Source organism: Podarcis gaigeae, assembly GCF_964106915.1.
Source record: "Podarcis gaigeae genome assembly, chromosome: 3".
Classification (NCBI taxonomy): Eukaryota; Metazoa; Chordata; class Lepidosauria; order Squamata; family Lacertidae; genus Podarcis; species Podarcis gaigeae.
Genome location: NC_139680.1, coordinates 70542364 through 70554142, shown reverse-complemented (window position 1 = coordinate 70554142; position 11779 = coordinate 70542364). Strand labels below are relative to the sequence as shown.

Genomic DNA, 11779 nt, shown 5'->3' with positions numbered 1-11779 from the left:
TGATTTAACAAGACTTTAAAATACTGAATGTTACCTGGCTTGTGTTTTAACTACTCTCATTCATTCAGGCACTGTGTGCAGGTTAAGCAGTGTTTTTAAAACAAACTTTGCAAACGTACAAGGACCTTTCCTATTCTCATGTTTTCTTTCAGATTTGGGTTTAGTTTAGTTAGGACTTTGATTCCAGTCAGAAACAGTTCATTTCCACACGGTAGTTATCTGTCATTCAAAATATTTTGAGATTAGCTGGGGGGGATAGTTCTCTTTTGTGAGATCTTTTTTTTAAGTTCTCCATTTGCATGTATGTTCCCCGCATGGGCCATCAGGGAAAAACTGCCAGAAAGGGTGTGCCCTGAGGAATGTTTATTGCTTTGGCAGCCCCAGCACTACCAGCCTCCATAATGTACATGCAGTTCCTCTGTTGTGAATGCATTGATTCTTCTGGGCCTGGAGGCTTTTAGCATGAAAAAAGAGCTCTGTTCGCAGCAAGAGCTGGTGCAGCACCTCTAGTGTTTTACTTTAACCCGCCCTGCCCAATATCAGAATCAGGAACTGGGGGCCCACCAGATTTACATACATCACATTTTGAACTGGCACTTCTGTTGCAAATGGGATGGGCAGATGGGGAAAGAGGGCCAAAAGCTGAAACAGACCCTTTGCCCTAAATACCAATGGGGGAAGGGTTAGTGCCTAGCTTTTCCTATGGTTCTAGCCATATAAAGTGTGTCACTATGTAATATTAGGGCTGAGAACTGGTAGATGCAAGGGTCAGCATTCCTTGTGAGAAAGAAAGTGGGGGGTGGGGACTCCTGTATTCTTTTAATCAATTTTCTTGTTTTCATAGCAGAAGAACAGCTAAGCAATGCATGTGAAAGAAGCATTATGAAAAGGGGTTTTAATGTGTTAAGTACCTGAGCCTTGCCTTTGTACTTTGTAAAGCACCTGAGTTATGCTGTAATTGCTTAGGAAAACCCTGCCTGTCACAGTTACATAGACATTGCCAAGATTAGCAGCTCTTCAGCCAGTCTGCCTTTACATTACCTAGCTAGCGTGTAATCCTTTAAGGTAGCGGGTGGGTGGGGGGAGAACCCTGTGGCTCTCGATGTTGCTTGACCATCAGCCCCAGCAAGCATGGTCAGAGCCACCATAGAATGTGGATGGGGCAGGATCAGATATGGTAAACACGCTTTTTGTATGTATGAAAGTGCAAGCGTTTTTTTACTGCACTGTGTTTAAAGTTTTGACATGGCTGACAGGTGCCACACAAAATTGCTTGGGGGTTTGTTCTAGTCCACAGGCTCTATCCTAGGCAAGGCTATTGGAGAAAACGATTGTGAGCATATTATGGATACAAACCAAACCAAATCAGTGGCAGTGAGAGGGATCCTCTAGGGAGCAAGCACTACAAATAGCCAGTCGCAGAGACAGAAACCTCTTGAAAACGCCAACTGCCCTTTTAGACAAATAATGGTGCAACATTTCACTACTATCACATTTTGTTTTAAAGCCCCCTAACCCCACCTTGCCATGTTTTCTTGTTTTAATTAAATACTGTAGAAGTAGGAGCTTATATTCTGTGCTGAAAAATACAAACATCTGGAAGCTTCAACGGCACATGCGCACAAATAATTAATTAAGTTTATGAAGGCACTTTCTAATGGGCTACACAAAAATCCCTCCTATAATTGGTATATATGCTCAAAAGTTTTATTGTGAGTCAGAGATTCTGACCAGCTGCTAGAGAGTCACTGCTGAACCGCTGTTTCTCCTATTAAGCAGTCAGCATAAACTCTCCTCGTTACAGTCTCTGACATCGCCCCCAGGGCAAGAGGACACAGAAGAGCAATTGCCAAAATGCGTACAAAAATTATAGTTTTATTGTCCATACAACTGAAGGTTCGACTCTGGCTCCTGCTCCACTCCGCTTTTGTGATAAAGAAGCAATTCACAGGACAAATAAGCACAGTACACTATTGTAATCAAAGAAACAGGCACTATTTATGTATTGGAAAGACTGGTTCACAATAGTACCACACAGTCTAAAGGTCCAGAAGCTGCTGTTTTAATAGATGCAGGGAAAGAATGAGGAACAGAACATTTGACAGAGCTGGAGAATGTAAATAGCCTCACTCCTTCTGTTTGTTAGTTTAACAGGCATGATTGGTAAGTTGGAACCATGTATTTAATGTTTATGTAGGCATCTTCACCACCATAGCGCTCAAAGGCTTCCAGTGTCTCTTGAATCAAGTCTCCGATATTTTCACGCTTCTGCTGACTGTAGTCAATGCCATCTCCCGAATTAACTGATTGATTAAAAAAAGAAAGACTATATTAGGCTAGATGGTCTCGTGGAGATATCACAGCACAACCTTTGCTCTAGAAAATCATTACAAGCAGTGCATACTAATGGTAAATTCATCTTCATCTGAAAATATAGGAGGTGCCCAACAACAACAATAACAATAACAATAACAATAACAATAACAATAACAATAACAATAACAATAACAATAACAACACCCTGGTTCTGCTGCACACAAGCTTGTCAGAAAGCCTTCCATGCAGACTTCATCTTATCAGCCATATGTACCAGCAGGAGACCATGTTCTGCCAAAGTAGCTTCTCTCTGTTCAGTAGACTGCATATGCACTGGCATAGCACATGTGCCATTGGAAATTAGAGCCATCTCTATGTGCCCTAAGGCTGCAGATTTTTGCTGCAGCAATAACATAAGGGCAGAATCATGAAATCTTAGAGATCTATTTACAGACAGAACCTGAACCTATTCTTATTTCCCCAGTTATTTCATCTGCCCACTGCTGGTTTCTATCTTTGGGGGACACTGCAGCTGGTGTGGTCCTACGTGTGTGTGCCTATGACAGGGGAAGCCAATGTTCTGCTTTCCCAATGTTGCTGGACTCCAGCTACAGTCAGTCCAGCCAGCCTGGCCAATGGTCAAGGATTATAGGAACTGTAGTTCAACAAATCTGGAGGGCACAGTGTGGGCTACCCCTACTCTGCGAAGTCCCTGCTAGGATGATGAGCTGAGGTAGGCCAAGCTCAGGAGCCAAGAGAGAATGGATGTACTACTCTCTCATCTAGGTAATCACAAAAGGTCAGGTACCTGGTTTTAATGTCTAGTTTGGCTAATCAGGAAGCTGCCTTCTTAACTAAGGGGCTTGTGTTGGGTCTACCTATTTCCTACCAGCCTGAAGAAGACTTGAAGGCCTGATCCCACACAGTTCTGGCAGTCTTTGCCTCTCTTTCTGAAGCTGCATTCTAACTTGATGCTTCTGAGAAAAGGGCAAAGGGCTGAACACATTACAGATTATTCCAAGGGGCCGGTCCCTGCCAAACACCAGATCCATTTGCTTATTGAGACTGGAAGAAAGGGAGCTGTAGTTTGTTGCAGAACAGTCATTTTGAAGAAAACCACACAACACAAGCAATGTTGGGGTTCTGGGGGGAAAATGTGTTAAAGTAAGTCAGCACCAATAGGGCAAATTATTTGAGTCCTTATATGGAATAACAGTCTTTTCCATTTACTCTGCTGTGAGGCAGCTTGGGAAGTAACTGGTAACACATATCTGAAGTGAGATAGTATATCCGTTCTTGCAAGAAAGAAAGTCTAGATGCCTGTGCAAATATGGAACAAATGTAAAACTTGGATACATAATCCTTCGCCCAGGACTTTGATGAGACTTGTGCTCTGATTCTAAACATATTTATTTAGAAGTAGGCCTCACTGACTTCACTGGAATTGCTTCCAAATTATTTTCCAAGCCCTTACTTCAGTGTAATCTCAATAGAAAATAATGTGACTACTCTGGAGTAAAAGGTTAATATATCATGGCCATATAAGGGAACATCCTACAACCCCCTTCAGCATGAATATATTCAGAATCATACCAAAGATAATTTGGCAGTAAGTACTGGATGATTTAGAGGTTTGGCAATAAGACAGAGTTTTTTAGTCCCGTATATCTCTGGCTCTAACCCAGCATGGATATATAGTGACTGAAAACAGTGATTGCCTGAAGGTTATTTGATGGCTCATGTGACATTGGTTGGGCTCACTTTTGTTAATAGCAGACAGGTGTCCTCACCATAAAACTCAACGTCCCTCCTAACACTATTTATCCATTCTGTTGACAGTGTCAAAGAAGCCAGAAGAATCATGTAGGAAGCCAAATAATCTTCTCCTTGCTTGACATTCTCTTTGGAGCCAAGGAGCAGTGAGGGTGCAAGGACAGTTTTCTTTCAGTCGTGTCTCTTGAAACATTAGCCCTTTAGATCTGATCTATGAGGCTTCACTTCAGGGACTGTTTACATGCTGCTTTGCACATTTAAAGCGTAGGACGTCCCCTAAAAGAATCCTTGGAATTGTGGTTTCCCCCTCAGAGCTATAGATTTCAAGCACCCTTAACAAACTACAGCTACTATGATTTTGGGGGGAAGTCATGTGCTTTAAATGTGCATTGAATGTGCTTTAAATGTATGGCGTGAAATTGCCCTAGGTCAGGAGTGAGAATCAGGCTAATGAACTCTTTTACTGTACTCAGAAATTAAGCAGGAGATTTCATGTCTATTTGAGCACAGGATCTTCTCAATTTATTACTTTTTTCCTTTCCTTGCACTTAGACTCATCCCAAGTAGAATGCTAGGAACAAAGCAGCATTTTAACAGTTCTTCACTCCAGCGGCAGCTGATTAGTAGGTTGATTCTGAAGTGGGTCTCTTGAGTTACATGCCCAAAATAAAACACATGCTTCTCTGCAAGGAGCTGAGCCACAATGACACATAGTGTAAGATTTTGCTATATTACATCAACAATGGTTATTTCAATGCACTTTATTGGAGGCCTTGACCAATGGTTGCTTTGTTCCCTCCCAAACACATGTCCCAAGCATGATGTCAGCAACCTCTGATTCCCTGGATGTTACTGCTTTTCAGCACTCCAAACCCATCCAACACTTTCTGACATTACAATAAATCACATGAGGAGCAAATCTCATGGAATTATCCATTCCAATGTCCATGAAATAGGTTCTTATAAACCTCATGAGAGAACATAAGGACTTGAACATTTTCACATTAAGAAAACACAACAATGTTATATCAAAACTGGGTCAGTGAGCACAGGCAAAAGGAATGAACTAGAAAACCAGTCCGGAAGATAAACAGCTCACAGTTAAAAGGTGTAAACATAACATATAGATTATATGCAACTCCCAGGTCTAATGTGACAAATTCATGATAGTGAGAGCATGACCAGATGCCATTTGAAATAAGCATTTATATGGGCTATCTTTCACACACAATTTATATTAACACCTTATTAGTGATTTTCCAATCCATTCCTTGGCTTTATCTGAGCCAGTGCAAGTCATGAGTTGCATCTTCATACCTAAATGGGGTCACCAGTGCAATGTAGAATTATGATGATATTCCCCCAAAGTTGATGGACATTGCCATTCAGTTGGTGTGTGCACTGCATCTTCTGATTGATTATGCAGGGTGGAGGTACCTGCCCCCCATATTTTATTCAAGTTGGCACCCCTGGCATCTGATGATCAATGCAGAGTCCGGGATGGTTTAAATGTCACCCTTCCTTGAAGAGAAACTCTGGCACCTATCATTTATTATGTGAACTTTCACAAGGAAAATTGCTGGTCTTAGTTCCTGAAAAGAAAGCAGTAAAATACTGGCATCTTCTCTGCTTCCTTCACATTATTAGTTCTTCTTTTTAAAAAAATGTTGCACATGGAACCCTCTCAGGTGCCACAGAACTCAAGCTCATGTTAGGCATTGGATGTCTGCACCACTGGAGCTGTGGAACAGAGGAAGGAAGGACAAAGAGTTCCACGTTAGGGCAGTCCCACAACAGTGAAATCAGGTGCCACCGAAGGGTCAGTCTGGTGCCACTGGCTAATTTTGGTCTTCCTGTCATCCATGGTTCTCACTGGCCCTTAGGCTTGACTACTGCATTCACCCTTAAACATGTGTCTGCCTTAAAAAACGATTCTGTTTGCTCTTTCAAAACATTCACCACTCTAAAATAGCAAAGACACAAAGCTAGAGATTTGGGTTAGCTCTGGGTAAGATAAACATCCTTTGCAACTGTGCTGATGGTAAGACATGGTGATAGCTTGATCTGATGCAGACAAAAATCAGTAAGGATGCCAGGCTAGCAAAATAATTCTACAAGAGATGACGGCTTGGAGAACGGAGTAAAAAAATACTCCGAAAGGGTCAGGCATAAGAGAATGAGCTATAAAGGATGGCACAAAGTGATGCACAGACTATCATTACTGACAATGCATGCCACATGCAGAGCTCATATCCTCAAGACAGCCATTGTTCCTTCTAATTTCATGACACAGTTTATAAGTGACGCTACTGAAAGGCTATTTCAGCAAAGAAGACTCCCGCTATGCTCCACAATAGTTGCCCTACACAGCTACAGGAATTAGCAAATCTTTCAGGCAAAGATGGGGATGATTACCCATCAGGACAACATCCACCCCTGCATTTGCCAGCATTAGACAGATGAGTCATACTGATTTCCTCAGCACACCTAAGGCTAAGTATCTAGTCATAATAATAATTAGAATGAGTACATGGAGGGGTGGGGGAACCCTCGCCACTGGTGCGCAGCAGTCTCAGCCTGCCCTTCTCTAGCGTAATGTTATTTTCGTGTTATTTATTGTATAGCGAACATGTGGGCAACCACAGAAAAAGCTGTACGTAAGATGCCAGAACCTGGATTGGATTCAAGCTGTTTATTGAAGCTTCCCTTAGTGGCAGAGAATTAATCAACATGAAGGAAATTTCAGAGAGCACATCTGTCATGCCACACTCCCCAAGTGAAATGTCTTGCAGACGCAGCATGCAGCAAAGGGCTCTTGTCCTAGGAAGCAGCAGTGTTATTATTACTGTGCATAGGAAAAGATTTTCCTCAATGCTGGGCAGAACTGCTGATCTAGAGAACTAGAATTAGAAATGGTAGGAGCTAGAATTACAAGTAATTCCCAGATTAGGGCATCAGGCTTCTGTCTGTTATTATCCATACAAAGGTACTTATTATATTAAAAGGTGAGTTTGCGTTTTTATATCCCTTAAGAGCTGTTTCAGATGATGGTACCAGAGGTGAGGCAATTCTTCTGTTGTGATTGTGGACAGCCAGTACGATGCAGTGGTTAGAGATCTGGGTGCCAGCCAGGAGACCCACACAGCCATGAAGTTCACTGGGTGATTTTTAAAATATATTTATTCATTTTAGGCAATTCTATTCCATCTTTGGGCCATGAAAGCTCCCTAAGGTCCTTAGGCCAGTCATTGTGTCTCAGCCTATCATACATCAAAGGGCTGTTGTGGGAAAATAATGGGATAAAGCCCAGGTATGATCACTCAAATCCTTTGAAGAAATGTAAGATAGTGTGATCAGAAACAAAACAAACAAAAGTTTCAGGACACACACACAAAAAGCAGTACTTCTTCACATAGCACATAAGTAAACTATAGAATCTGCTTCCTCAAGAGGCAATGATAGCCACCAACTTGGATGACTTTAAAAAAAAGGATTAGACAAATTAATGGAAGATGGCTATGTTCTACCTCTGCTGTTAAATACGGGGAATTAAAAATGGAGAGAGTGCTGCTGTGCTCAGTCCCTACGCCTTTTTCTGGCAACTTCTGCAGGCAAGCTGGTGCCAAACATATTTCTCTGCTTTCCTTTGGACCACAAAAGTGAGGCCAAGAAGTGGGTCTTGTTATTCTGGGCAACCCAGGACCTCTATGCACACTGCTCCGATTTGCGCCCCAGAGAGGTCACTTTGGTGCTGCAATGCAGAGGTTTGACTTCACTGCCGGAGGCACACCTCATTGTCTCCCAAGACAGATGGATGTCAACAACTACTTGCTGGCTTCCCATTGGCATCTGGTTGGCCACTGTGAGAACAGGATGCTAGGCTAGATGCTAGGCTAGATTGGTCATTGACCTGATCCAGCAGATTGTTTTTATGTAGGAGGAGGACCCATTACCTGTCAGGCTAATAATGAAGGAGGATTTTAAATTGCTTCAACATTTTCAGATTTTTGTCTGGGCATTTTTCTAAGAATGAATATTATTATTTTTAAGTGTTCATATATACAATAAAACATTGATTTCTGTAATATAGATCACCTATTATTGTAGAGACCAGAATTGGAATGTATCTGAAAAGTCTGGAAGGGGTATAAAGGCTCAACCCACCAGTTCCATCAGTATCCAACTACAATCCAATACACATACATGACAGTATGAAGGCTATAGTTACCAAATCCTCCTCTTTTTTCTATGGTTCCTATGCAAATACTACCCTGCTCTCAATGCCACAAACCCTGCTCCTACATTCTCCTATCTGGGCAATGAGAAGAAGTACTGAACAGCTGCCAAGCATGCCAGTCTTCCCTTTGCCATCCCCAATAATAGGTTGGGGGGAGGGAGAGGAGTTTTTCTTTCACATAGGATGAAAAGATGAAAGGTTCTTCCATCTTAGGGATGTTCCTATCCCAAGAGGAAAGTGACCACCTCTTTTCTTCTTCTTCTGGGGCAGAGTCATGTCTATTGCTAGAGACTCCATGGATCCCGCATTACACACATCTCCCCGGTCTTTCTTCAGACCGTAGTAGAAGAGATGCATGCATGGCACTTGGCTGAGTTGGAGGAAACAATCGGCAGAAGTAAATGAGATCTATTCATATCTATGGAAGTTCTTGATGGTTATAAAATGTACTACAGACTTTTCTGTGGCTTATTAGCTTCCACTTCTAAGCAGAGGCAGCCGTCTCTATTCAAGATGTTTTAATCTTTTGTATGTGTTCAAACACCTCTATTCAAATCAATGATATATACTTGCCCTTGAAAAGAGCTTTCCTCAAGGTCTCGTACTTCATGGAAGACATAAATTGAAACTGGAATGGCTGTGTAGCCAGAAAGGTAGAAAAAGTAACTTCCCAAGATTTTAATAGTTCAAATCTGCCCGGGGTCTTTTTGAAAAGAAAGAGATTCAAAGAGACTACTGAAGATCCTTTGAAGCAGGTGCTAGAGTTCCAGCTTAAATCCTTTTGTCAAAGGCCATTCAACCATTTCAATGGAGAAGGCACAAAAATGTGTTCTGTATTGGTCTTGCTCCTCAGAGGCTGTATTGATCGTGGTCATTATTATCAACATTGAACAATTCTGTTCAAGGCATGTCATGAAACATGTAATTAAAACAAACAGAGATGCACACAAAGCACAGAGAAAGATCAATTCCTCAACTTCATGCATCAAATCAGGACAAATCAAGGCAATCTTTCATGCAAAGATAACTGCTATCATCAGATGCCTCACAGCTTATGCCAGCTAGATTCTCTCTCTCCTCAACTACCTACTGGCCGTGAGCACTGTTGCCGTCTGTGGCTTGGATCCTAAGGTAAGGAGCTCTTACCTTAAGCAAGTTTATAGAAATGAAGTTCCCTGCGTCCTACTGCACTTCCCAAAATTTAATAGCAGCTGAACAAGCAATGTTTTTGTGGATGTGTGGGAAGCCTTGTGCTACAGTTTTCAAGCTTCCACTCAAATTAGCATGCTGCATAAATATATTCAATGAACAAAAAACCTTTCAGTTTAATGTGTTGTGTTAAGGGCTTTCCACATTCACTCAAGCTCCAAAATGCCTGGAAATTACACTCCAAGCTCTACAGCCCCTTGCTCAAAGCTTTTCCCCCCCTTTTATTCCAAAGGTGATAGATATCATGATACGAGATCAATGAAAGCTTAGGGAGAGAAGTACCTTCTACTTATATCAAGTATGTTTAGTTGTTCATATACCTAATTTCTGAAAAGGCAAGACTGGTCAATGATACTTACACTGCCATTTTATGGAAAGCTATTCCCAAACTTACATTTAGTTTACATTTAGCACAGTCTGCATATTTCCAATGCAATTCAATAACCAATAAAGTCTAAAACTTGAATCTTTCCTGTACTATAGACTTAAGAACTTTGCCGAAATCTTCACCCTGCCAGGGACATCGGTGATCTTCCCATTTAGATGCTGAAAACACAAATACAAAACCGACTCATAATGTCAGAAGGCAATTCTTCCCTTATCAAACTTGTCTTTTCTCTGTAGAAACTAGGAAAACTAAGATTGAAGACATGATCAGCATTGTTTAAACCGATCCATTGTTTATGCTGATCAGTTTAAACTGGTCAAAGAATCAGTGATACAGAGTGCAAAGGTCAGCCCTAAATGCATAGTATGTCATGTATTTATCATCTAAAGGAGACAGATACATTTCTGCACATGCAATCTCCATTCAAACAATTTATATGAAATTATTGAGTCAGACCAGGACACTAGGGGTTCAAGAAATAGGTTGTATGTGTTGGTACAGATACATTAAATATATCCCGTAAATATACAATAATTAACTTTGCTTAGGCATACTTTTTCTCATTCTTTTTTAAAGTCACCTAAGCTAACAGACATCGTCACACTTTGTTGTGTGTGAAGTGCTTTTAAAATAGTTTTTACTGTGAGAGTTGGAAATCTTTATCCACAGTCTCTGAACTGTGCATACCTTTTAGAGATGCCAGTGAAGTTCTCCTGAGCCCAGGAAATAACTGAAGGGGCTCATTAAAGCCCAACTCAAAGGACATGAGCTTTATGACCCCCCAAATTCTTTGATTCACTTTAAAATTGGAGCAAGAGAAGAGTTGCCAGCTTCTCAGGTTCTTAACCCCCATTAATGTAATGGAGGAATTTTCTCCATTACATTCAATAGGATAAAACCAAAAAGCTGCAAGGGCAAAATTCAGGAGGAGTGGGAGAAAGGAAATCCATATACAATGCCCTTGCCTTTAGGATATTTATGGAGTGTGGGACATGTATGGAATTGACTCTTCTAGGAGGGAGAGACAGCAGAAAAAAGAAGTTTGCCAAAACGGTCCATGAAGCTGCTTTATACCATCTACCCAGTATTGCCTAGATCAACTGACAAAAGCTCTCTGAGGCCTTTCCCATTACTTGATCCTTTTAATTGGAGATGTCAGGGACTGAACCCATGATATTCTGCCTGCAAGCCACACACTGTACCACTGAGCTACCCCCAACTGTGAGGTCACTCTTTCTTTAACCAGACTTATAAGCAGGGTGGGGGAGGGGGGACCAGCAACTTGGTAAGGAATTACAAAGAATTCTTGGTAAATAATTGCAATGCCTTATGGTGTTTTTGGTAACAATGTGAGTGCACTAGAAATAGTTTTTAACTATTTGTAAATGGCTGCTGTTTAAACAAAAATCTTGAAAAGGAGCCAGGACAGCAGCTGTTATCATAGCTTTTCATTTCCAGGAAACATTAGCAACATCACATGCGATCCATTCTAAGCCCAGAAGTCCACCCCCCCTTTTTTTTTCTTAATTGAGATACTAAAATGAAAACAAAGCCACATATTTTTGTTAATGACACATGACATATGCAAACACGTCTGTCCCAAGAAGAGACCAGTTGGGAGGGACAAGGTCTTCCTAAAATGATTGTCATTTAGAGTATTTGCCCTTCTCCAGCAATCTCAGCCAAACAACATGCTCAGCAGGAGACAGAATCATGAAGCAAAAATCTCAGTGGCCTTGGTGCAGCCTTTGTACTGTTGCAAAACAATGAAGTAGGGCACAAATCCCACTTAAAGGACCAAAGGGATCACGTTTTGTCCCTGTATGTTATCTGTTGGAATTCATACAAAAGAAGAA

The 11779-nt window shown here is 41.3% G+C and overlaps 1 protein-coding gene across 2 annotated transcripts in view; it reads right to left on the bottom strand.

Annotated features, from left to right (window-relative positions):
- Positions 1 to 1973: 1973 nt before the first annotated feature.
- Positions 1974 to 11779, bottom strand: part of PACRG (parkin coregulated) — a 210932-nt gene continuing 201126 nt past the window's right edge. For both annotated transcript variants that reach the window (XM_083732803.1, XM_083732802.1), the window contains one exon: positions 1974 to 2303. In XM_083732803.1, the coding sequence (XP_083588929.1) occupies positions 2143 to 2303 (161 nt within the window). In that variant the 3' untranslated portion in view covers positions 1974 to 2142. The remainder of the gene's footprint in view (positions 2304 to 11779) is intronic.